This window comes from Tupaia chinensis, unplaced genomic scaffold, assembly GCF_000334495.1.
Source record: "Tupaia chinensis unplaced genomic scaffold, TupChi_1.0 Scaffold000597_1, whole genome shotgun sequence".
Lineage (NCBI taxonomy): Eukaryota > Metazoa > Chordata > Mammalia > Scandentia > Tupaiidae > Tupaia > Tupaia belangeri.
In genome coordinates, this window is record NW_006160114.1 from 2,104,566 (window position 1) to 2,132,562 (window position 27,997).

Below are 27,997 nucleotides of genomic sequence, written 5' to 3' on the forward strand. Positions count from 1 at the left end.
GTGGAGGAGAAGGGACTGTGGTGTGGCCATCCCCCTTGGGGGGGGCGGTGATTTCTCACTTTCTGTCTCTCTGTCTCTCTCTATCTCTCCAGTGAGCACACATACTCTATGCAAAAATCTCTCTAAAACAAAAACAAAAACAAGACAAAACTGTACACAAAGAAAAACCTAGGCTTTCATGGTATCACTGGTAAAAAGAAGAAGATAATGATAAGGAGTAGGAGGAGGAAGGAAGGAGGAAGGAACACTTACCAACTTAGTCTGTGAGCCCTTACTCTGGTGCCAAACTCAGATAAAGACATCACAAGAAAAATATAGACTAATATCTCTTATATGGATGCAAAAATCTTCAGTAAAATATTAGCCAACTGAATCCAGCAATATATAAGAAAAATTATACAACATGACCAAGTTGTATTTATTCCAGGAATGCAAGGGTAGTTCAACATACAAAAGTCAATTTAATACACCATATTAACAGGATAAAAGCCAAAAACTGTATGATATTTCAATAAGTACAGAAAAAGCATTGACAAAATCCAATACCCTTTTATCATAAAACCACACAGTAATCTAGAAATAGAAGAAAACTACCTCAACCTGATACAAGTCGTCTGATATACAAAACCTACAACTAACATCAAATTTACTGGTGCAAAATTGATAGCTTCCTCCCTTAGAGCAGGAAACAGATATGAATGCCTATTCTCACCACTACTATTCAGTATTGCCCTGGAGGCTCTAGTCAGGCAGTTAAAAAGAAAAATAAATAAAGGGCATATAGATTAGAAAGAAAGAAGTAAAATTATTTCTATTTGCAGGTGACATAATCTCATATAGAGATTTGCCAAAAAAATCTGAATGAAGGTGTATTAGAGCTGACAATCTAGAAAACTTTTAGGATACTTGATTAGTATACAAAAACAGTTGCATTTCTATACACCTGCAATTAACAGTCCAAAAATAAAATTAAGAAAACAATTATAGCGCCAGCAGGTGGCATGAGGACTAAGGCACTCAATTTCCACATGGACAACCCTAATTCGATTCTTGGACCTGGTAGCTTGCTTTCTTACCTTCTTTCTCACACACATACACATCCCATGGCAAATCAAAAATAATACTAATAACAAATAAAACCTAAATAAATAATTCTTTAAAAACTATTAAAAAAGAAAACAACTCTATTTATCATAGCATCAGAAAGAATAAAATACTCAGGAATAAATTTACAAAAATGAAAAGTTGGGCCAGCTGGTGGCATGGTGGTTAAAATAGCTATATCCCACATGGCCAACTTTATGATTCAAGTCCTGGACCTAGTGGCTTGAAAAACACACCAGGCATATGCCCAAAATTCTCAGAGGAGAACAGAGGCAAAGGGATTGTGGCATGGCCATCCCCCACTCCCACTCCCACCCCCAGGGAGGAAAGTGATTTCTCGCTTTCTCTCTCCCTCTCTCTCTCTCTCTCTCAAGCAAATATACTCTATTGCCAACAAAAAAGGGGGGGAATGGAGTACTGATACATGTCATAGTATGGAAGAAACTTTAAAAACATTACGTTAAATGAAGGCCAATCATAAACAGCCTTGTGTTATGTTATCCCACTTAAATATGCCAATCCTTAAAGACAGAAGGTGTATAGTATTAATAGTTGCCAGGGGCTGAAGTGAGATAGGAATGGGGGGTAGTTGCTAATGGCTATAGGGTTTCCTTTAGTGCTGATGGGAATGCTCTGAAATTAGGTAGTGGTGCTTTCCCACTATACAAGATGGCAGGTGAAAAAACTGCGAAGCAGTCTACTAAAGAGAAGAAACCTGAAGCCAAGAAGGCTGATACCAGTGGCAAGGTTAAAAAGGGTGACCCCAAAGCTAAAAATCCCAAGAAGGGGAAGCCCCATTGCAGCCAAAACCCCATCCTAGTCCAGCGCATCGACAGATACTCCTGGTCTGCCGTGTATTCCAGGAAGGCCATGTACAAGAGGAAATACTTGGCCACTAAATCCAGGATCGAAAAGAAAAAGGAGAAGTTTCTTGCTGTCACAAAACCAGTTGGTGGAGACAAGAATGGTGGTACCTGGGTGGTTAAACTGCACAAAATGCCTAGGTATTCTACTGAAGGTGTGCCTTGAAAGCTATTGAGCCACAGCAAAACACCCTTCAATCAGCATGTGAGAGAGCTGCGAGCTAGCATCACTCCTGGGACCATTCTGATCATCCTCACTGGACGCCACAGAGGCAAACGAGTGGTTTTCCTGAAGCAGCTGAGCAGTGGCTTGCTACTTGTAACTGGACCACTGGTTCTCAATCGAGTTCCACTGCGTAGAACACACCAGAAATTTGTCATTGCCACCTCCACGAAAATTGATATTAGCAAAGTAAAAATCCCAAAGCGCCTTACCGATGCTTACTTCAAGAAAAAGATACTGCAGAAGCTCAGACACCAGGAAAGTGAGAAGGAGAACGATGAGATTTCAGAGCAGTGCAAGACTGATCAGAAAGCTGTGGACTCGCAAATTTTACCAAAAATCAAAGCTGTTCCTCAGCTCCAGGGCTACCTGCAATCCATGTTTGCCCTTACAAATGGAGTTTATCCTCACAAATTGGTGTTCTAAATTTTTTTTGCCAAAAACTTAATAAAATAACTGATCATATAAAAAAATTAGGTAGTGGTGATGGTTGTACAATTCTGTGGATATATGAAAAACCACTGAAGTGTACACTTTAAGAATTTTGTAGTATTGGGGTTGGCAGGTGGCATAGTGATTAAGGGTGCTGGACTCCTACATGACTGACTGCAGTTCAAGTCCCGGACCTGGAGGCTTACTTTTTCACTTTCCCTCTCTCTCTCACTCTCACTCTCTCACTCTCTCTCACCCTGCCCCTCTCTGGATAAATTAAAATAAATAAATAAATAAAGTTAAATGAAATAATTCTTTTTTTAAAAAAAATTTGTGGTAGATAAATTGTCTCTCAATAAAGCTGTTATTTTTTTAAGTGGGTAGGGCAAGAGAGGAATCAAGGATGACACCAAAGTTTGGGTTTTGAGCCAAAATTGAGATAGGAAATGTGAAAGGCACATAAGACTGAGATCTCAGTTATAGATGTGTTGGATAGAGTCATCCTGAGTTTAAGGGAGATGTCAGTGCTAAAGATATAAATTTGGGAGTCATTAGCATTTAGATGAAATTTTAAGCTAGGGATGGGTGAGATCTCAAAGAAGTGACAGTGAGCAAAGGAGAAAAACAGCTTCAGAGACCGAGTACTGGGCACTGGCCTATGCTGGGATTTTTCTGTGTGGATCCAGTATGGTTCCTGTATGGTGAGCTTAAAGTTTGCCCATGGCGATAATGAGGATGTTTTATATAAAATTAGGAACTGAGATGACGGAATGTGACCTAGCCAGACCCAAACTCCATTCAGTCCTCTGAACAAACTTGATTTAGAAGGATAAGATTTAGGAACTTCAGTCTCTGACTTATTTCAAAAATCAAATTCTTCCAAAGGCATCATCCAAAGCCAAAAGGTCAGAGACTTTATATTTTCATGTGCTTGTTTTCCCCCAAACTTTCCTCCCTCACATAATCATAACTCTGTATGTGAGGACATGTCTTCTATTCTATCTTCTTTTCCTAGTGCCTCTCCATTTTCTCCCAATCTAAACTCATGATTACAAGATTTTACAAGATTAGCATCTTGCCTCTGATGATTCAGACATATTGAATCACTTCCCAATGTGTATTTAAAATACACTGAAATCCTATCTCAGAAATGTGGTATGTAAGTTATTTCAGAATATATTATTCCTATCAAATAAAAACTAATCAACTAGAAGCCAAACAGCTAGATTTCTAGCATGCCTGATCAGATAGTCTTCATTCTTTGAACTGATTTTTCAGCCCAAATATTTTACTCCTTTAAATCATGAGGACACACAAAACATTGCAGGAATCTGTTGGTTTCTGGCATTCTGTAAAGGAGAATAAAGTGACAGATTCATAGTTCTTTTTTTACTTGTTTTTTTTTTTCTTCTGTGAATTTTAAATTGCATACCACAAAGAGGGCTGTTTCATGTTGACTGGAATGAGGATAAAAAGTTATTTTTTTGTAAGTAAGATAGCATGGTGTGTTAGTTAAGGTAAAGCTGGCTACTGTAACAAATAATCCCCATATTCTCTATAGGCTAAAATAATAGAAGTTTATCTGTGACCACTAACAATCCAGCCCCAGTGGTCCTGGTGAGTGGGAGCTTTTTCCCTCATTCAAGAACAAGGCTGTCTCAGTTGGTGGCTCCACCCTGCCAAAGTTTCTCAGAGATCTGTTCATCCACATGGAAGGGATGTGAAAATAAATAAGACACACCTGATCCTTAAAAATCCCAGCCAGATACAACACATGTCACTTCCTCTCACAGTCCATTGCTGAGCACCCTGGGTGAAAGGGAAATTGTGAGACTGGCTGGAGGCACCGTGGTAAAACATGATGTTCGGGGGGATCTGGGGCGGGGGGACTGATGTGCATGGAAAGGTTCCAGATTTGTGTCCAGAAATCTCTCTGAGTACAATGGGCATGCACTGCCTATGATATCTGGGGCTGGCTGAATCTAGAAGTGCGTCTTGGCATCAAGACCCTGTTTGGGGTGCCATTTCTCTTTGTCTCTCTTTTGCTCATAAAAGAAATAAAGTTTTTGTAAAAGAACAAAAAAAAGGAAACTGTCTTAGTTTGGCAACCACTTCCTAGCAACAATTTTACATGTGGACAAAAGAGCATGAATTTGGGGGGAGGGAGGAAAACAAAAAGCTTCGGAGATAGATAACCTCGAGTTTAAACTCTGAAGCTGCCACAAGCTAGGTGACCATGGGTGGATTAAAGTAATTTGCTTAATTCTTTTGAACATCAGATTACTCTTCTACATTTTTTAAAAAAATAATTGTTCTGTATATTAAGGGTATTGTGTAAACTGTGCTCATTGTAGAGAAGTTTCACCAAGTAAGAGTCTTCTGAGCCCAAGAGGCAAAAATCTGACTCACAGAGTTAAAGCTAAAAAGGGAAGATTTGTTGGTTATTAAAGCCAGATCAAGGGACAGATGGCCTCGTGGGCATCTGGGTTCAGAGATGGAAAAGTTGCTAGCATGCTGTCTGATTTTGCTTCTTGTTACTTCTCCTTGGTACATGTTGGACTCACTGGCTTCCATTGCAAAAAGCTTTTTTCCCTCCAAGTGGTAAGAAGTATAGATACAACCCTGAACTCACAGCTCAATCCCAGTTTTGCTACCAACTCCAGCTTGAAAAATTTAAGAGAAGGACACAGATGTTCCAAACTGGGTTCCAAGTCTACAACCCACAGTCAAAGAAGCAAATCTCTTAACAGAAGAAAATGAGGGTATTGGAGAGACAAGAGATAAGTTAGTGATGTTCAATTTGTGGCAGCTGTTTTTGGTTGAGGGATTTCATGCCAACTTGCTGAGTTGACTTCAACTTCAATATGAAGAATTTCTCCCTACCTTTCCATTCTTGGACCCTGGCAAGAATCCCTGTACAGCATCCCACCTGAGATGGCTCTTCTCTGGATCCAGAATTAGCTCTGTGTTCCTCCTCATCATCAAAACTCACTTTCTCACTGCAGTCTTATCTCATGAAGAGAAATCAACAGATAAATGGATTCCTTTATCCAGGAAATGAGTATCTTCTAACAAATCAATATTCCAAAAGGAGAGGGGATGCTATTGAACCAGAAAATCAAACAATCATCTTTTCCATGGGAGTATTTTACGTGATCACTACCATCTCTCCCATGTGGACCCTTTTAGGGGCATGGCACCCTTTTTTGCCCTTGTATGCCTTTGACCCATAAGCACAGATTTAAGAAAATTCTCTGGATCCAGAATTAGCTCTGTGTTCCTCCTCATCATCAAAACTCACTTTCTCACTGCAGTCTTATCTCATGAAGAGAAATCAACAGATAAATGGATTCCTTTATCCAGGAAATGAGTATCTTCTAACAAATCAATATTCCAAAAGGAGAGGGGATGCTATTGAACCAGAAAATCAAACAATCATCTTTTCCATGGGAGTATTTTACGTGATCACTACCATCTCTCCCATGTGGACCCTTTTAGGGGCATGGCACCCTTTTTTGCCCTTGTATGCCTTTGACCCATAAGCACAGATTTAAGAAAAAAAAAAAGGAAAAAGGCTGAAACATTTTTTTTGTTACATCTAAGTAACTAGAGGAAAATAAACACAAAGTATAATACAACAAATAAAAGTCTAGTTTAAGAGATAAAGGCTTCAAATTTCATCATAGCTAATTTGCTTCCCAGAGTCTCAAAGGAGGAAAAGAAACTCCCTCTAAGCATAACCCACCAACTTTAATTTTTAGATTTTCTTGTACTGCTCAGGAGGGAGAAGAGCCTGAGGTTGACTCCTGTTTTAGCTACGTACAAGCTCTGCATGATGGTTAGTTTTGGGTGTGTATCAAATTCCCTCAACTAAAGAATACCTACAAATCTGATAAAGCATTACTCTGGTCTTGTCCCTGAGAGGTTTTCCGGAAGAGATTAACATACAAGTCTGAGTTGACTAGATTTGCAAGATACTCCCTCAGCCTAGGTGAGCATGATCCAACCAAGATACAAGAAGAGAACAAACATGGAAGACTTATGAGTCTCTTCTGAGACAGGACAAGATAGACTTCTGCTGCCTTGGGTGTTATAACACAAGGCTTACTTGCCTTCAGACTTCAGGACTCCCACTAGAATCTCTTCAGATTCTCAGGATTTCAATCTTGGCAACTTCCCTGTCTCTGAAGTCTTCAGGTTTGAACTGAGCCAAACTACCAGAACCCAGGGCATCCAGCTTGTAAATGGCCTGTTGAGAGATGTCTCAGCTGCCATCATCATGTGAGCTCATTTCCCCAATAAATCCCCTCTTATGTCTTCCTGGAGAACCTTCATTAATAAACTCTATAAACTTGAGTAAGTTATTTAACCTTTCTGGGACTCAATGGATAATGCCTAACTCTCAAAGGTGGCTTAAGTATTTATTTGCTCAGGCTCCCATAACAAAGTACCGCAGACTAGGCCTCTGAAACAAGAGAAATTTGTCTCACAGTTCTGGAGGATGGAAGTCCAAAATTACGTTGCCAGCAGGATTGTTTCCTTCTGAGGCTGTGAAAGAGAATCCATTCCCTACCTCTCATCTAGCTTCTGTAGTTGATTGGCCATCTTTGGCATTTCTTGACTTGTAGATGCATCACTCTTACCTCTGCCTTTACTTCATAGGAATTCCCCCTCTGTGTGTCTCAAATTTCCCTTCCTTATAAGAATACCAGTTACATTGTACCGAGGGACTACCCTACTCTAGTAAGACTTCATCTTAAGTAATTTGACCTGAAACCATTCTATTTCCAAAGAAGGCATATTTTGAGGTAATTTAACATGTGAATTGAGGGTGGGGGAAGGGACATAATTCGACCCATAAGAAAGAGTAAATAAAACAATGTACATAAAGCATTTCCCACAATGTCTGGTGTGTGTTGGTGCACTGAGCCACCACTCCTTTTGTGATGCTCATGATCTTCCTGGTTTTATGCTAAACCATCTGCTCCTCTCCCAGGGATGCAGCTGTCCCTTGCAGTCTTCACCCATCAATTTTCCACATTTGTTCTCTCCTGATATCATGCCCACCTACACTGAGGGAGGATCTTACAAATCTAGTTAAGATGAAAGAAGGAGACCAGTAGCAGGTGTGTATTGCTAACACAACACTCCATGATGCTGAGGCCATATGAGAAGGCCTTGTGTTCCAGTCCCAAGGCTTTCCTATACACAACAGGTACACATGAGCCCATGAATCTTGACTGACTGAGGTGAGAGTGGATTGTGGTATGAAGACCCTTTTGGGGTATCTGTCAGTCTGTATCTCTCTCTAATGCTCTGTCTCATGGAAGAAATAAATAAAACTTGGGGGGAAAGATGATATAAGAGCCATGGCATGACTTATACACCAATCATAACAAATAATTCAATAATATTATCATTTCTGTCATTTATATAATTACCATGTTCTAGCTACTATTCTAAACACTATTTTAAATTCATTTTCTTAATTCCTTAAAACAGCTCTATAGGGACCAGTGGGTGGTGTGGTGATTAAGGCGCTGGATACTCCCACATGGCTGACCACAGTTCAAATCCTGGACCTGGTGGCTTGCTTTCTCACCTTCTCTCTCTCTCTCTCTCTCTCTCTCTCTCTCTCTCTCTCTCTTTGTATCTCATTGGTCAAATTAAAAAAAAAAGAATGAATAAATAAAGTTAAATAATTTTTGAAAACCAGCTCTATAAGCTGTTATTATTCTTCATATTTTATAGATGAGGAAACTGAGAAAAGAATATAGTAACTCACCCAGAGGCATACAGACATTAAGTGGTAGAACCAGGAGTACAAACCAGACAGGTGGGCTCTAGACCTCTGATCTTGATGAACAGTCACCCCAGAGTTGTTCCTTGTGTCCTCCAAATATTTCTCCAATGACTAGTTTTAAACATATTTGGGGGACAAGGGTAGCACTGTGCTACAATCAGACCCATGATGTCAGCTATGCTGTGAAAGCCAGGTGTGTGAGAATAGGGTTGACAAAGCGCAGCCCCAGGATGGCTTGGCTGCGGGTGTCCCTCACCTTGGGCAACTTCAGCATGGCAGACAGGCCCAGGAATGGGGGTTTCACTTTATGCTTCCTTTACAAAGGATAAGGAACCCTTTGCAACATTTGTCCCCCTGGTGGGGGGTGTAGGTCACTGTTTAAACTTTGGTCAAGACAAACCAGACCTCCCAACAGCGAATCATTTTGAAAACACAACACAGCAGACTACAAGACCTCTGATTGCTTTTGTCCATTTCCTCCTCAGATCTGGGACCTGGAGACCTACTGCTGCCTGTTTACAGCCTCTTCCAAAGTCAGCGGCATTAAGGGGGAGCTGGCAGCCTGCCTCTACCTCCCCGGGCCCCGAGCCCTGTGTGTGGCCACTGATGCTGCTGCGCTCCTGTACCTGAGGCAGAGGTATGAGGGTGTCCTCCTGGCTTTGACAGGGCAGCACTCTAGAGTGCTCTGCAGAGCCCAGGCAGCTGTTCTCAACCTTCTACTTATGGTTCTGCAGCTTAGATCTCTGTGCAGGCTCCCCAGGTGCAGCCCTGTGCCCCTAGCTTGCAGTGTGCATTTGGAGAGCTCTCTGACATTTTCCATCCATCACTCCAGTGCCATCTTCCTGTCATATTGAACGTTATACTCTGCCTCTTAAGCCTGTTCCACCCGCCAGCTCTACTTCCATTGTCCACTAATTTCCTTTATAGCAGCTGCCTATGCAGTCCAAAAACATCAGCCTGACTGGTAGAGAGAGAGCCCTGGAGGTTCAGCTGACCAGTCCCAGTGCCTGGACAGTATCCCACATCTGAGACCCCCATCTCTAAAGCAGGACAGTCATGCAGGGAGAGTGCACACCCATAGGGTGAGAGAGTCTTTATGGAGGGTCCCCGAGGGAGCTTCTGCCAGTGTTCAGGAGCTCCAATGTCTTGAGAACCAGGTCTCCTTGATTCCTTAGCAAATGAGTCCCCTTTGGTTTCCCTGGCACACCTTTGCCAGGCTAATTAAAATCGCCTCTTCAGCAGGGAAAATGGGTGCCTGCTTGCCTTCCTTTCACACCCGGAGAGTCCCTGAGGTGCACTTCCTTTAGTACTGACAGTCGGTTCCTTGGCTCCCACTGCCTGCCTCTGTCTTTGTCCTGCCTGGGCTGAGACAACTGGTCTTACTGAGAGTTTTAAGCTCTTCCTCCCAAGGACCCAGCAGTCATCCAGTCCAACCATAAAGTTTTATGGCTGAGCACAAAGAGACTAAGAGAAGAGGACACATTGCCCTAGGGCACACAGATTCACCAGCAGATCTGGGGCCAGTCCTGTCTCAGTGTCCAGTCCACTACCTTCTCCCTGAACCATGCTATTTCCTAGAAGGCAAAGCTCTCTGAGATTTCAAAGAGGAAGAGGAGCCTTATGTTCCAAAAAAAAAATTTTTTTTTAATTAGACAAATAGGAAGCATATTGACTAGACTCTGTTCTTCAGTGCTTGAAAAGAGGGCTTCTTTCAGGTGGTCAGTCCTAAGAGGCCCAATGGCCATGGGGTAAGCTATGTCCCTTCTCTCAGGCTGTGTAGAGGAGAAGCTCTGCCCTGTCTACCAGTAGGGATGACAGGGTGTACCCTCCGTGCTTTGAGACCCAGAAGGCCCCTGACATCTAAAATCATACACATCATTATAGCCTGCTCCTAGTTCACATATGGCCCACCCGTGCCCCATTTTCTCCCTTGCTGCACTGACAAAAACACATTCCTCACTCCCTACCAGTGGTCTTCTCCCCCCATCGCTCAGCAATACCATAACTCCAAAGGCAATCTGTGTGATCAAAGAAAAGGATGCAGGGAGGTGTTTTGAGTGAATATTGCAGTTTGTATATTTCAAGTCCTATCTATATGTTAATGGCGACTGGATTTCCTGAGCCAAAAATCATTAAGGTAAGGCCTCAAGAATTTTTTTTTTTCCTGAACACTGGTATAGGAAGTCTCAAATACATATACTGCACTCATTTTATTGGGTACAGTATATATGCCAAGAATTAACTTAATGGAAAAGTGATCAAATTTCACAGCATCAGAACCACGTGGAGAAGCCCCGATTGAGTGGCTCCACTTGTGCCTGTCCACCCCTTCCTGATTTGCCCATCAATGCCGTGAAGCAGGCTTGCATGGCTCAGGAGAGCCCTGCAGATCACCTGCTAAACCATTGGCACAGTCAGACTCGGGAGCAGGGGTCCTCACTCAAGATGCCAAAACAGCCAGCTGAAAAATCGGAAGCTCCAGTCAATCAAACTGCTGTTTGTTCTACATGATAGCATTGTGTAAAACAAACAGCCTGTGTGATTGATTTTTTGGAGCGAAGTGACTGAAATTCCACTTCATGGCAAACACAGCCTCAATCTCTAGTGCCAACACTTAGGTGCCAGATAATGTCCTCCTTGTCCCTGTGCTGTCACTCAGGAGCTGTGTGACCTGGATCAAGTTACTCAGCATGTATCTGGAAGTGGAGGCCCCAGTCCTTCTGCCCAGCATTGGGAAAAAGAAATGAGGTGAATAAGAGGGATGCTGGCTACAATGCATTCTCTCTTTGGCCCTGGGCCTCCATGGGCCCTCCCTCCTCCTCTCATAAGGAATGATTCTACCTTTGCTTACTGAAGCCCAGGGACCATTCATAGGAAAGTTCTAGACATCCTTATGCCAAGTCCTACTCTTCCTGAAGACAATTCTGCCCATGCCAAGAACCAGGTACGAGGCTTCAGATTCACTGGAGGTTCAGCTTTTTCATTAGTGGGTTAATCTTGGGGTTAAGCAGTGGAGGGGACAGTAAAGAAAGAGGGCACTGGTGGTGCTCAGAACCAGTGTTCTTTTGTTAAGTGTCCACTGCATGGCAAGTGTATGCAGACATTTTATATCCTTTTTCTTGCTTACTCCTCATGGAATTTGCATTAAGGATTCTGGTATTCCGTTTTGTGGATAAATAAATTAGAGGGGTGGGTTGCTGAACCCCACAAGCTGTCCATTATATGCTGACTTTCTCTGGGTGGGGGATCTCACAGTGCAGGGACCCAGGTGCTCAGATGTGCTTTATACACCTAGGTACCCACTACAAGGTTTACCACAAGCTGGCCTGGTCTGTCTCTGCTGTGAGCGAAGGGGGCTGTTTTTCAAGATTCTGAATGGGCTGATTTGTTCACATTTGTGTAGGAAGAGATCTAAATTAATAGTGAAGATGATTCATTCTGGGCCTCACAATATCACATTCTGCTCTAAAGAGGAGTCGTGTGCTCTTAGTTTTCATGTTCAGCAGCTGCTGTAGCTTGTCGCATGTCAATTACATATGTGAGGTTTTGTGCTAATGCCATTACACATGGTTTCTCATTTAATGCTCTAGAAAACCCTTTAAGGTAGGTATCATTATCACCATTTACAGATGAGAAAGTTGGAGTTATGAGCAGTTGGCTGACTCGCTCAAGGTTGCAAACCCAACCCCATCATTTGAACCCGAACCTATTCTCCTACCCATTCTTTAATAAGGCAGTGGATGCCTCTTCTTTGGGATCTCAGTCATGCAGCCTACTCATATTTCCAACATTTCTGTTTTTCATGAGCAAGATCTATCCCGGAGCTTCACCTGGCACTTTCCCACCGGGAACCCGTGGTGTGCTGCAGGTACAACCCAACCTTCAGACAGGTGGTCAGCTGCTCAGAGGCGGCTGTAAGTATCGAATCCTGCCCCCTCAGCAATGATGTATTCGACGGTGTGGGCCTGGCTTTTCTGTTCTCACTTCATAGCTGAGCAGCTTGTTCTGGGGATGTTCTGTTCTTGGAAGTAAACTACAGGAGGATTGATTCTACTTTACTAATGACTGGGTATTGTTTGCACATTCTTCTACGAATGTCGAAAGTCGTAAGAAAGAGCTTACAGTTCCTCCACGAAGCGTGAGCTAATTGAAAGGACCATCCTAGTGGTATTATCTCCTTGTAATTCCCTTGCGTGATGTAAGGTGATTTCTACCACCCTAATACACTTTATCTCAAATCCTGCTTTGAGGGGACAGATCATTTCATGCCCATGTGCTCTCACACAAGGGCTCACAGCTGTCTGCATTTGATGAGTGGCACAGCGTAGGCCCACAGAGGATGAGGGACACAATTGGTGCTCAAAGAATAAGAAAAACACTCATACTGGATGATTAATGCTCTCCCGCCCTTGCCCTAATAAGAGAACACACCTAGTACATTCGTAATGTTTTAATATCCTGAAATCTCTTAATGCCAGTTTGGTCATTTTTTGAATCACTGGCAGAGGCTCAGGTATTACAAGCCAGTGGCCCAAGGGCATGTGGCCGCGCCCTTTCCTCCTTTCTTCCAAAGCCCGGTGCACCCAGTCTTTGGGGTTTATGGCCTCGGGTGCATCCTCAGGCAGGCCCCTGCGTGTCTGTGTATCTACACTCATTCCAGTTTTACTCCAATCTCACAGTGAGACTCCATTGTCTTCTCGTCCATTCTTGCTCCGTTTCTTCTCCAGAGATCAGTGGTTTTATTAAGGGAAAAAAAAAAAAGATTACCGGGACTGTTGGTCAACAATTTTTCCATGACTCGGTCTTAATACATATCAAATAAGGTGAATTCTTGTGTATTTTGTGTACTGCTCTTGGGGACTGTTTATCTTCCATATTCATCAGAATCTCCTGTGACTACAATGAAGCTAACCTTTGTACCTTCTTCACATCAGGTTTTTTCCTGCCCTGTGGCTCTGTGCAACCTTTTCCCATCTCCACCCCAAAACCATCCTACCTCCTCCCCTTTTCCACTTGTTAAACTAAACGATTTTGGCCTAAAATGGCCACTGTACTCCCACACTTGGATTCCTATGGATAAGCCAAAATCATACATTGTAGGCTGTTTTCTGAGGTGGTTGCTAAATTGCAGTCAATCACACTAGCCATACTTCAGTAGATCGCAGAAAGCGTAACTTTTAAGCTGTTCATGCAGCCTATTATCCAGCTATAACCAATCCAATTATTTCTTTACCTCATTCCTTCATTTTCATTTTTGTATGTCACTTTCTCTTTCCTGCACAAATCACTTTCCCTTTCCCTGAACTTGTATACCCCATGACCACTTGGCTGCCCAGAGTTCCTCAGAAACCATTTTCTCGGAAACTGCCCAATTCCAATCTCCTGCCCTTTGTTCAAATAAACTTTGGTTAATTTTGGTTTGTCTAAAATTTTGTTTTTTAACGAGCCCTTCAAAGTCTAACTCAATGAAACTCTTCTTTTGTACTTCCCGCCTTTCCTGATCTCACACATTTCATACCTCATATTGTGGTGGTGTATTGTTTCATGTGAGTATGTGAGTGAACCTCACCTCTCAGCAGGCACTTAAGGCCTTGCTTTCTCACAACATGCATTTTTTAACGAGCCCTTCAAAGTCTAACTCAAAAAAATTCTTCTTTTGTACTTCTTACTCACAGAGACTTCCCGCCTTTCCTGATCTCACACATTTCATACCTCATATTGTGGTGGTGTATTGTTTCATGTGAGTATGTGAGTGAACCTCACCTCTCAGCAGGCACTTAAGGCCTTGCTTTCTCACAACATGCACGCGCGTGAGCACACACACACACACCCTAGCAGAATGAATAGTTCCATTAACACTGAGGCTTCTAATTCTACAGCGGTTCTTTGATGAGTTCATTTAAAATTCAAGTTATGAAAAAAGCTATGCATGGACTTAAAAAAAATTGCACCACAAATAAAATTGTACTATTTTTCCATGAAATTTTTCCATGACACAGTAACACAGTCTCTGTCCTTTAATAACACTATTTTTGATAAGCATATCCTCCTACCTAGATAGGGTAGGAGGTAAGAAGATGTTGAACTGAAATATAAATATTCCTATAGCTGTGACTATAGCACATACATACTGCTAATAAATTCTCCAATACTGATTGAATTAAATTATTGATCTGAGTATTTGTACACCTTGCAGATATGTTGCTGTGTGAATGTTTGTAACATCATTATGCCCTTTGTCACAATCCATAGCATCTAAACCGTATTGCACTTGAAATTTGTGGCGGAAAGAATATAGCCCAGGATCTTTATGAAGCCTGGATCCTATACAGCATGTTGTCTATTTGGACACATAAGCAGAGTGCTAAGGGCCATAAACTTTCAGTGCCTCTGACATTGTTTGAAAACTGCACAGCAAAATCAATAGATGTTCAATGAAATACTCACAACACATTACATATCAACTGCAACTTAACTTATAATTACATGTAGTATGCAAGTTTATTTGATAAGAATAACACAAATTCTTATCAACAGTTTAAAACTATAAATATTGTTAAATTATTTTAAAATTTAATAACAAAAACTTATTTAATTTGGGATATGGTTGCATTTTAACATATTTAATTAAATGGAGTCTCCTAAAGAAAAAACAGCTTGGGCCTAAGGAGTTCTTTTTTATTTTTTTTTCTTTTTCTTTTTTAAGCTATTTTTGTTATAGGGTGCATGTGCTCACAGGTGAGACAGAGACAGACAGAGAGACAGAAAACGAGAAATCAACCCGCAGGAGGATGACCATGCTCCAATTCCTTCTCTTCCAGTCTCCTCTTGGGATTTCAAGCACATATGCACATGCACCCAGTGTGAGTTTCATAGGGTCCAGGACTTGAACCATGGTTAGCAATTAAGCCATCTGCTGGTGCTGTGCCCAAAATCCTGAGAGGAGGATGGAGAAAGGATTGCAGCATGGCCATCCCTTCTGAGGTGTTATTTCTCATTTTCCCTCTCTCTCTCTTTTTCTCTGGCAAGCATATATGCCCTATAGCAAAACTAAAAAAGAAAAAGAAGAACAAGAGAAATAAAAAGAAGGAAAGGCAGTTAAGAGGGAGAATGCTTCCCTTGGGTGTATACCCTGGGCGCTGTGCCCAAACCATGCCCTCTCTAACTCATTCTTCTATACCAGCCAGTAGGTGCTTATTGGTCAAATCTGGTTCTCAACCATGTTACAAATCATTACATGTGTGGAACTCTGAGTTCTCTGCTAATGGTTGAAACCACTGAAGTGCATCCCTGTAACACTAATGGTCTATTACAATATTATGGAGACTGGATTAATGTACCTGCACGACCAGCTTCCCTAGGAACCCTGGTATTGAAACAGAAGAAAAGAAGCAAAGCGTGCACCACTGAGAATCTATTCTCAGGGGTTTAAAATCAACAACAGTGAAAGGATGCCTGAGGGGTTCTGGTTTGGACATCCAGAGCTTTCTCAATCAGTGAAGTGGCCACAAAGTGGCAGATCAGAAGGAACATTAAAAAAATCCTGTGTAAGAAATCTGTCCTTGCGTAAACTCTCTTCCTCATTGTCACTGTCCTTAAGAGACTCGGGGTCAGAAAACTTTGGGTGCAAGGCTCTTTGGGTGTCTAGAGGAAGCTCTTGCACATATGGGCACTTAGTTAGGATAGATGCCACACAACTCTCTTAAAGAGGGTTTTGCATTCAGAGGTTGCTGGAGGAATGGAGTAAGAAAAAGTCACTGCAGGGCTGGAACTAGTTGAACTGAGTGACCTTGTAAGGCTGAGGGTTTGGAAGACAAATTGTTGCCCAAATCAGGTCACCTTTCTCATTCAGCTTTGCCTTGACAGTAAATAAATTTTACCTGTCAAATTCAACCTGCACCTATTTTCTCTGAGCCTAAATGGTCAGATTTGTGCCCCATGATTAAATCTTCTGATTTTCTCATGTGATAGACTAAATTGCACCTTCCCCCACAGATTTATATACTGAAGCTCTAACCCCACTGCCTCAAAATAAGGCTATTTGTAGATATGGCCTTTAAAGAAGTTATTATGTTAAAATAAGGCCTTTAGGGTGGGTCCTAATCCAACCTAATTGATGTCCTTAAAAGACAATATCAGGGACCAGCAAAATGGCATCATGGTCACATCACTGGACTCACACATGGCCAACCACAGTTCGAGTTCTGGACTAGGAGGTTTAAAACTCATGCCAGGCACATGTGTGTGTATGCCCAAAGTCCCAACAGGAGAATGAAGGAGAAGGGATTGTGATGTGGCCATCCCCCCTGGGGAGTGATTTCTCACTTTCTATCTCTCTGTCTCTCTGGCAAGTGCATGTGCCTTATAGCAAAAATCTGTCTCCAAAAAAAAAAAAAAAAAAAGACAAGATCAGGACCAAAACTGAGACCAGATAATGTGTGTACAAAGAAAAGATCAAAGAAAAACACAGCAAGAAGATGGCTGTTTACAAGCTGAAGAGAAAGAGGCCTCAGCAGAAGCCAGATTTTGCCAGAATCTTGATCTGGACTTCCAGTCGTCAGGCTGTGAGATAATGACTTTCTGATGTTTAAGCCACTCAGTCTATGCCATTTTGTTCTGGCAGCTCTAGCAAAGAAATACACTCAGGTAATCTAACTTGTACTAGAAGTACAGGTTCTTTCAGGATAAGTATTTATCTTTAATACCTCCCACACTAGACTAAATGCAAATTCCCTTTAACTTGATAGCCATTATCTCTAGGTCACTTTTTCTCTTCTTCTTGATACAGATGGTGAAAATATGGGACTTTGAAACAGGAAAACAGTTGTCTGAATTTATGGGGGCCCATGGCAATGCTGGGATCACCTGTCTGACCTTTGACTCCAGTGGAAGAAGGTACACCTTTTTTTCCATCACCTCTCTGTGGGACAGCCTCGTCATGCTATTCCAATGAGATGCTCTGTTTCCTAGGCTAGTTACTGGGGGTAGAGATGGCTGTCTGAAAATATGGAGCTACAACAATGGACACTGTCTGCACACCCTGAAACGAGGCAAGTCACTTCCTGTTGAGCATTCTCCACTAAATAGTGATGCTAGGCATTTGTAGTGAAAGTAAAAGAACTCAAATGAGATGGAACCAGAAATGCATGCAACAGCCCTACTTTCTTTTTCTCTGGAATTTCCCTTAATGACACTAATCTTGCATTTAGTAGGAATGCACTTACATAAATGCACGTGCTCCTAGGTGTGCCTCATGCACTTGTTCCTTCAGTACGTGGTATATCCTGCATTCTTGTTCTTTCTTTCTTTTTATTTATTTTTTGGTAGAGATTTTTGCTATAGGGCACATACGCTTGCCAGAAAGACAGAAAAAGTCAGAAATCGCCTCCTGGGAAGATGGCCATGCCACAATCCCTTCTCCATTCTCCTCACAGTATTTTGAGCACATGCACACACACACACTCAGCATGAATTTCAAGCCACCAGGTCCAGGACTTGAATTGCAATCAGCTATGTGGGGTGGGAATCTAGTGCCTCAACCACCTGCTGGCCCAACCATGCCACCTGCTGGCCCCTACACATCTGCTTTCTTAAAAGATTATATATATATATATATATATTGTTTTTGCCATAGGGCACGTGTGCTTGCCAGGGAGAGACATAGATAGATGGAGGAGAAAGTACCACCCACACGGGGCTCAGTCATACTGCAGTTCCTTCTCCTTCCTCTAACCCACTGAGACTTGGGTGATGCACACATACACAACAGAAGGGTCTTTCAAGCTCCTGGAGCTGGAATTCAAACCACTAGCTCCCTTAAGCACTAAGCCATGGGGAAAGTAAAAGAGTTTAACTTTTCTAAACATTTTAAACATCACAAAAGTCAAAAAAATGTGGAGAATAGCAAACTAAAAGAGGGTCTCTTTTCTTGTTATTGTGATTTTTTTTTCTCTCCAAAGACTACTCACTGCATTCATTTATTTGTTGTGCCTATTCTTGGTAAAATTTTCCAAATTCTGTCCTGTAAATCTCCTACAGGAAAGGAAAGATGCAAACATTGTTCAACTATCAGAGGAGAATAAATGAAGCAAAAATAAAATTACTCACAGTCATGAAACTAAAGTCATGAGCTTGTGCCTTCTAGTTCTGCCTTTGGCTTATATGCATTCATTTGTTTGCCCATCCATTCAATAAATGCCATGTACTATCAGGATCATATCAGGAGAAGCTGCACCTGTTCTCATAGCTGAGCGAGGAGAGCACCCACAGTTGAGGACAATGAGGATGGCAGTAAATTGACAGTGCTCTAATGACTTGAAAACATACAAATGTGGTCTGAAAACTAGAGAGTAAGTACTAAAGTTACCCCAATCATCAGTTAGGTGAGGTCGACATACACAAGCTGACTCAAGAATTAACAAATAAAGTGTTTAATATTAAAATGATAATGTTGTTATCTTTATAGATGGCAAACAAAATGAAGTCTGTGATTGTACCTACATGGAGGTGAACCAGAATAAGTGAGTTATACTCAGCTTGGGGTTGTATTTAGTTGGTCGTCTTTTTTTTGGTACAAAGTTTGCCCTGAGGAAGACATTAAAACAGTGAAAGGAATTTTCCATACCCATAAGAAAAATATGTCAAAGTATCGCTGAGGACCTCTGTTGCTCTCAGGTAGTAATTTAGGCAACGATGTTCTTCAAGAACAGTAGAAGCAATTAGCTGCACATTTAAACAACTATTTAGAAATAGAGATAGAAAGACTTTATCTCCCCACCACCAAATGCTTTACGAAGGAATGAATCAGAGATGAAGTAATTAAATTCAGCCACCATAAGTCAAAGAACAGCTACAATAAAAAAGAAAATAATAAATTCCCTCCTGAACATCAAAAGAGTCAAAGTAAGACTTGGTCAGTTTCTGTTTATGCCCTTGCCTGAGGATCAGCTAATCCCCGGGAAGGCAGCTACTCCTGGGGGAGCATCTGTAGACCTCAGAAATTACGAGATGTCCTGTTTCTGCTCCTAATCCTTTAACACCAGTCAAACACTGATCCTAATTTATCAGATGACATTTTATCTTATTCTTCATTGAAAATAGAAGAGATTACGTTCTTGCTTTTTTTCACTTTTCTCATAGATCTCGCAAAGTTAAACCATAGGCTCCATGTAAAAATTAAACAGATAAAAAGCTTAACTTATCAAAATGTAAAATCTTGTTATTGTTCTAGGTGTATTATAGCTGTTGGATGGGACAGAAGAATAAATGTATATTTTGTAAGTGAAACATACAAAATGGTGATATTTTAAAACCCTCTTTAGATTTATAGACTTCTTTCTCTCTCTCTCTCTCTTTCTCTCTCTCTCTCTCTCTCTCTTTCCCCATTGGTTCTTTTCCTCTTAAAATAGTTTTTTTTTTTTAATTGTATGCCTTTGCTATCTACCTGTGACATTTCCCCTGTTTGCTATGCTGTGTGGTCATGATTTCTAAATGTTTTTAAATATTGTAAGTGCTTTATTCTTTTGGAAGTACACTGTATTTCACAGCTTGAGCTTCACATCCTTGGAATGATTTGATAGATGACTACCTGAGAAGTCTTGGTGTTGAATTTGTCCTTTGGTATTACAGGTTTCTGAGCTGAGAGCTTTGGGTTTGGTGCATGCAGCAGTTACGAATCTTATTATGAAGGCAAAGCTATGCAGACCATCTGAGGAGAGCTTGTCAGTTGACATATGATTTGCTGAAATGCAATCACCCAAACGTCAGGAGTGGATTGCTTTTTATTCCCACTGGCACTAGGGGAATTTGCTTTGACATTTCAAAAATCTGCATCACTGGTGGGGTGAGGGGTAGGGTTATAGAATGCCAGCACCTTCTTTCTGACGCTACGGGTTTGTTGGCAGCTCATTCTATTGCTTATACAATGTCTTCTCTTTGGTTTTGGATATAGGACACACCACGTGACTTTCATCACTTCTGGAAGCCACAGCCACCCTGGCAGGATGACGTGGTGAGCTCTGGCCCACTGTCTGTCTCTCAACCCACACCATGGGACATGATGAGGATTCCCTTTACTTCAGGCCACAGCCTCGCAGAGTTCCTGCTGTGGTAGGATTCATGATTGGGGTTCAGATAGAGACAGGAGCACTGAGAGCCCTGCGTTCAGGGTGAGCCATGAGGTCAGAAGAGCAGCTCAGGACACAGCAGGTGTGACTTTTCTTCAGGAGGTGTATACTTCCTGCTTATGCCTGGTGAACCAAACTGTATGTATTCCCTATGGCATCCTCAGGCACCCAGAGAGCCTGGGAGATGACATTTCTGCTGCTCCATGGCTTGCATTGTCTGGGGACTGCTTGAGATTATCATTATCATTCAGAATGTCCCAACTTTCTACAGCTCCCTAGAACCAACTGCCTCCTTCATAATTGTCTGGGTGCCAAGCCAATAAATAAGCATCAAAAAAGCAAGGTCACAGTGCCCAACTATCTGTCATCACCCTACTGACCTCATGTCCCATAAACATTCCAGAAGGTACAAGTCACAAGAATAAAAAGTTCATGAAGACAGGCCTCATTTGTCTTTTTGCCATGGTATTTCCAGGGCCTAACCCAGTGCCTGGTTTATAGTAGTACAAGAAATATGTTTTTATTCAACCTGTATATGTTAAATACTCACTGTGGAGCAAGTTTGTGTTTTGCACCAAAGATGTAGCAATGAACAAAGCCAGGAATGACCCCAGGAGCTTAGAATTTAATGAATGTTGAGTGAAAGAGTAAAGTTATGCAGAAAATTACCCAAGGAAGCCACAGTTCTTGCCAGGACAGGAGTCATCATGAATTGGTGAAGTATGGGTTTCAATTCAATTCAATTTTTCATTCACTCAGTACACTTATTGGGCACTTACCTAGTGCCATGCTTAATGGATAGGCACAGAAGATACAAAGATGAATAAAATGTGTTGCCTGGCCTCAAGAATATCACAGACTGGTGAGGAAATTAATAACTGAGAAAAAATAATCATACAATATAAGAGATGATGTAAGAATGTATAAAATGCTGGAGAAGCATGGAAATGGGAAGCACTAATTTGTATCTAACATCATGTGAGATATCAAATGATTACTGGGAATTTTCCAGGAGGACAAGTTAAGACTATGGAAAGTTTGAGAGGCTGGAGCATCAGATCCAAGAAGGAAATGAGGCCAGGAAGTAAAATAAGAGTTTAAACCCATACTAAGGTATTATCTTAGTTTTTTCAGCCTACCTTAACAAACTACCATATCTAGGTGGCTTAAGCAACAGAAATGTATTTCTCACAGTTCTGGAGGCTGGAAGTTCAAGGTCAGGGTACCATCTTGGTTGAGTTCTGGAAAGTGCTTTTTTCCTAGCTTACAAGTGGTCACCTTCTTGCTATGTCCTCACATGGTTGAGCTAGAACAATGTCTTTCCTTATAAGGACACTAATGCCACCATCAGGGCCCCACTCTCATGACCTCATCTAAACCTAACACCTCCCAAAGACCCTATGTCCAAACATTGTTACATTAGTGGTCAGGGCTTCAACACATATATTTCAAGTGACACAAACATTCAGTCCATAGCAAGTATGTAAACTTCATTTTGTAGTCAGGGAGGTCCATTGAAGGAGGAAACCAGGCATGAGTTGGTGGGAATATAACTTGGTCCAGCCACTGTGGAGAACAATATGGAGGTTCCTCAAAGACCTTCAAATAGAACTACCATATGATCCAGCAATTCCACTCCTGGTTATCTACCCAAAAGACAGGAGAGCACTCAGTTGGAAAGCACTTGCACAGCTATATTCATTGCAGCCTTATTCACGATTGCTAAGACGGAACCAACCCAAATGTCCACACATAGATGAATAGATTGAAAAATTGTGGCACATATACTCCATGGAATACTATTCAGCCATAAAAAACAAGGCCCTAAAATTTGATAGAAAGTAAACAAATATGGAAGATTTGTTGCTGAGTGAAGCAAGTCAGGCTATGAAAGAGAGACATTGTATGTCTTCACTTAACATATACCCACTGTCCGTACTCTATGGTAGAGACTGAAAGACTGGAGAACATAAAAGTATTAAAAATTGTAATGGACACTAGAGACAAAGTGGAAAGAGAGTGTGGGAGGAGAAGAGTGTAGGAAATTTGGGGGGAAATGGAGAGGTAAGACACTTGTGGGACACAGATAAGTTTTATTATCTGTTGATGAGGATGTGTATTGTGGTCTCAACTGGGCTGGACTGAGGTGTATATCATGCTGGGTAAAGTCTCTTCACAATCTAAATGTTGTATAGTGATTTAATGTATGAATAATAATAAAAGAAGCTAATAGTTTATTGCACATTCAACTTTCATGTGCTTTGCTCTTTATCCAAAGGAATAAATGTAAATATTTGTTAAACCAAAAAAAAAATATTTAAAAATTGTAGAGGGTGGGCCAACAGGTGCCATCATTGTTAAGCCATTGGACTCCCACATGGCCAACTATAGTTTAAGTCCCCTACTTGGTGGCTTGAAACTTTTGCTGGGTGCATTTGCATGCATGCCCAAGAGAAAAATGGAGAAGAAGGGATTGCAATGTGGCCATCCCTCCTGGGAGTTATTTCTCGCTTTCTTTCTCTGTTTCTCCAGTGAACTCATGTGCCCTATAGCAAAAATCTCTCTCTTTAAAATTATTTAAAAAGAAAGAAAGAAATTGTATAGGAGTGTTTGGGGAGGGAGATCTAGCAGCATAGAACTGTGGGAAAGAGATGGTCATAGACTTCCTCTTTCCCAACAGTATCACAATGGCACCTTCCCAACTGAGTGTGAACAGAAAGGGCCTATTAGCTGATGATGGCTTAAGTCCTCAAGAGACATTCTGTGGCAAGTATATGTGAAAAAGGGAGAAAGATTATCTGTATAGGAGCAAGAGAAACCAATTTTCTTCACAGAATAACTGCCATCAGTGAGAAAGGTGGACAGATAATGCCCAGGGACTATAAACTCTGTACCCCTGGTCTTCAAAACTCTACTATGGTTTCCTATTTCTGAGGGTGTACTTCCAAAACTCCTCCTTTCAAAGTGAGCAGATGATTTCAATACTTAACAGCACATGTAGCCATAGTAGGGAGCAGGTGGGAGCCCTATATGGGTTGTACCAAGATACACCTTACTCTGGAATTTAAACCTTGGGTTGTTGAGAGAACAAACAACCTTGGCCAGTGTTTGGGTTACTGTTGTCCCATTTCAACATTCCTGCCCCAGTGAGGGCACTTTGTCAATTATCTGCTTGGCAGCAGTATGGTAAGTTAAATCTGCTGGAAGTAGCACTTCTCTAGGTAAGGTAAGGCCTTTGAAGGTGATTCAACAGACCCAGGGAGATGCAACACCTCTGACTGACCTGCAGACAGACTTGGAGGGAGAGAGGTTCCAGGTGAACCCTGGATGTGGGCAACCACAGAAGGAGGAACTCTCTATACCCTCTGTCTTAGGAATTAAATGGGAGATTTTGGATTAGATTTCCTTTATTATTTATTCTTTATTATTATTATTATTAAGAGACAGAGTCTCACTATGTCACAATTCTCCTGCCTCAACCTTCCTCATAGTTGGGACTACAGGTGTATACTACTGTGGTTGGGATAGGAATTTTATATCTTAACTCTGTCCTACTCTCTCTTTCTCAGAACCATGGGCACAAGGAGGACATTCTCTGTGTGGCTCAATGCCCACCTTTTCTTCTTGCCACCTCCAGTTACGATGGGGAGATTATAATTTGGAATGTCATCTCAGGCCACATATACTGCAAGCTCAACACTCCCAGCCCCACTGATGGCACAGAACACAGAGAAGGTGGGTGAGGGGCAGTGGCCCTCTTTACGGCCACTCTGCACAGACCCTGCTGGCTTCAACTCCTGGCAAGTTGTTGAAGGAGCCTCAGCTGGCTTCAACTCCTGGCAAGTTGTTGAAGGAGTTAGATCTGGACTCCTTCCCAGTTAGAAGGGATTGGCCTGCTTTCATGTTTGGCTGCCAGATGGAGATTCCCAAAGCTGGAAGGGAGTGTAAGAGCTCAGCTAGTTAGCCCACAGCCCAGGTACCTCTTCATCAAAGCCCATCTCAGAGCCCAGCACAGCATCTCTAGAGCCCTTTCTTCAGCCATGGCCAGACTGAGATCCTCTGACCCTGCTGAGCCCTTGGGCTTGTTGGCATAGTTCCTGCCTTTACTCCTCTGCTTTCAGTTGCTACTCTATGTGATTCATCCAGTCAGCTAGCCAGCCTGCTCCCTCAGCCCAGTTCAGATTCTTCTCCTTAAGGGTTTTTCCAACTATGCATCCTCAGACTTAGTGCATCCTCACCCTCTGCCTTCCCTTGTGGCTCATAACCCCACTTGGGTCTATCCTTACTGCTTGCATATCGTACTGCAAAATGTTTTCCTACTCTCCTACCTTACTCTTAATTTTTCTGCCCTGGTTCCATTTCTTCAAGGCTCACTCCCTCTCTCTTTTTCTTGCTCTCTACTAACGTGAACATGGTCTCATTCATTCATTCAGAAAATACTGATGAGTACCTGCTACATGCCAGGAATTATACTGAGTGTTAGGGCTGATAATCACATCCCTCTCCTTCCAAGTCCTAAACCATTTGATAAATACACATAGGAGAAAAATGAAGGCGCCAAATATCTGCCAGTTGCATTGTTGGTGATGCTGGATTGGAAAACTGACTGGAGCCCACTGCCAAGAAGGCTTCCTCCCTACTGCTTCTCCCCTACCTCCAGTCTAGGCGATTCTTTCCCAAACAGCAGTCCACAGACACTAGTCTGCTATGGAGTCCCAATAGGAAGTTGGGCATTTTTTCACAAAATTAGGGAGTGTTTGTATCTCCTGAGACCCAACCAACACTCCTGATTACATCCCCTGATTTAGGCATTTGATAATTCACAAGCCAGGGAAGAGTTGTAATGACTCATTCCATTAAAAATATCTTTGAGCTGCTCCCCTGGGTTTAACCTATGAGAGGCAAAAAGAGGAGAGGAGAGAGATATGCCTGGTGTTACCCTTAAGGGTCTCACAGCTAGATTCACAGACAAAATGTGCATGCTCAACAGCTAAAATCATGATAAAGCAATGCCATCAGCCCTCCTGCTACTTGACACCCTGGAGAACAGTGATTAGAAACCAAAACCGCTAGGGACCAGCAGTTAGCATAATGGCTATGCCGCTGGACTCCCATGTAGTCAACCGTGGTTCGCATCCTAGACCCCGTGGCTTAACACTAACGCCGGGCGTGTGTGCATGCATGTCCAAGATCCAGAGAGGAGAATGGAGGAGAAGGGATTGCGGTGTGGCCATTCCCCCTGGGGGGTGATTTCTCACTTTCTATCTCTCTGTCTCTCTCTGTCTGTCTAGCAAACGCACGCGCCCTATAGCAAAAACCTCTCCCAAAAAACCTCTCCAAAAAAATAAAAGAAACCAAAACCACTAGACATTAAGAGATTAAATGGATATTCTTACTTGTAGATTTATCATCGAGTCTCTTCCTATCCTTTACTACATATAAAAAAGATTATTCTATGAAGCTCTTTTTGAGAGTGTCTAAGAGTTTTAAAATCTTTGGAATAAAAGTGGTGGCATTTTCTTCAAAAGGTTTATTTTTATTGCCATTAGCATGAAAATAAAGTCACAGGCCAAGAATGCAATCTTGACCTTTCAGCTAGCAGTTCTAATTTAAAACCCTTTTTGCAGCAGCATCTCTTGCTCAGAGTAATGTGACTGGTGGTTTTGTGAAAACCCTCTTCTACTCCAAAAATGTAAAACCACTCACAGCCACTAATAACTCACACTTGTACAGTGCAAAAATTGCAAGAATGAAATGGAATATGTGAAAGCTCTCCATCTTTCCAGGGAAAAGTAGTCCCAGCTCTTCTGGAATGTCAAATTAGAACACTTTGGTCTTTTTCACATGGGATTGGTTAAGAGGTCTCCATCTTACTTGGAAAACTATCTGCATGATTCTTTTCTCAGGAGAGAAGGGATCTGAGAAAGACAACTATGAGGAAAGCCAGATGAGTTGAAAGCATATTCTTTCTGCTGCCCTTTTAGTATCTCGGCTTTATTCTTCCTTTCATTGAAATTCTCCTACATCAAAGAGAATGAATTTGAGAGTGAAAGAGAGATCAAAACATTTCATTCACCTTAAAATCCAGGAAATCTGTGAGTTCACTGGGAGATGACATTTTATCTAAGAAAGCAGTACTTCAAAAAGTTCATGAAAAATGATATTATGAAAGAAGTGCATTATGGATTTCAAATATTTTTCCACCAAAATAAACTGATACTTTAATTCCATTTTTCCATAAACTTTTTGAAGTACATTCAGACAACAATATTTGTTGAGTACCTCTTATATGTCAGTCATTTTTTTGGGCAATTTTACTGCTGTTTAGTGCTATTTTAGTGCTGGGTGCTCCTTTAGTGTCCACATTACCCTGAGCCAGAGGTGCTATTACACTTGTTTTCCAAAGTGAGGAAACTGAGGCTAGATAGTTAAGAAACAATCATTTTGGGGTCAGCAGGTGGTGTGGTGGTTGAAGTGTTAGACTTCCACATGACTGACCATGCTTCAAGTCCCAGACTGGCGGCTTGCTTTTTTTCTTTTTTTTTTAGACATTTTTTTGCTACGAGGCACATGCGCTCGCCCGAAAGACAGAGAGAGACAGAGAGACAGAAAGTGAGAAATCACACCCCAGGGGGGATGACCATGCCGCAATCCTTTCTCCTCTCGGGATCTTGGGCACGCACGCACACGCACCCGGCGTGAGTTTAAGCCACCTGGTCCAGGACTCAACCCGAGGTCAACTACATGGGAGTCCAGCGACATAGCCATTACGCTAACTGCTGGTCCCGCGGCTTGCTTTTTCACTTTCTCTCTCTCTGGTAAACACACACGCCCTATGGCAAATTAAAATAATAATAATAATAATAAATTAAATTAAATAAATAATTCTTTAAAACAAAAGAAACAATCATTCTAATAGCTACCACTTGCCAAGTGTTTTTGTGCCAGACACTTTAAGGTCATTAAGTCTGTTCAGCCTTCACAGCAAGGTTACGCAGCACTGTTCACACTATGTCTCACTAAATCCACTTTAAAACCCTATGAAATAGGTAATCTCCTATAGATGAAGAAAACTGAAATCTAGAGAAGTAAAATACTTCTCCAGACCCTGCCCGGGTAAGAGAGCTGCTGGCATGCATGACTGCCTCTCTCTGCCTCTGCAGCCTTTTTCCCAGGCTGAGAGTGTGTAAGGTAAGGGCAGTTTATCATGGCTGAGCCTCATCTGTCACTTCTTCCTGCCTTGTCCCTAACATCCAATACTCCCATGAGCCCCATACCCTGAGAGTGATGGATATAGGGCTGAGCCCAATCACTAGCAGTGCACCCCAGGTATCAGGGAGAACACTGGCATCAAGCAGCAGAGCAGAAGACACACCTCCACATAGACACCCCTTCATCCTGCCTCTGAGAGGACTCAGCTCTCTAAGGATGACCACAAAGTACAATG

At 41.9% G+C, this 27,997-nt stretch overlaps 1 protein-coding gene across 1 annotated transcript in view; it reads left to right on the top strand.

The window, feature by feature from the left end:
* Positions 1-27,997, top strand: part of LOC102468237 (WD repeat-containing protein 49) — an 81,846-nt gene that overhangs the window by 37,407 nt on the left and 16,442 nt on the right. The window contains exons 6-13 of the mRNA XM_014591544.1: positions 8,911-9,062; positions 12,237-12,339; positions 17,214-17,320; positions 17,396-17,475; positions 18,891-18,945; positions 19,656-19,701; positions 20,376-20,435; positions 24,120-24,285. Of these exons, the coding sequence (XP_014447030.1) occupies positions 8,911-9,062; positions 12,237-12,339; positions 17,214-17,320; positions 17,396-17,475; positions 18,891-18,945; positions 19,656-19,701; positions 20,376-20,435; positions 24,120-24,285 (769 nt within the window). The remainder of the gene's footprint in view (positions 1-8,910; positions 9,063-12,236; positions 12,340-17,213; positions 17,321-17,395; positions 17,476-18,890; positions 18,946-19,655; positions 19,702-20,375; positions 20,436-24,119; positions 24,286-27,997) is intronic.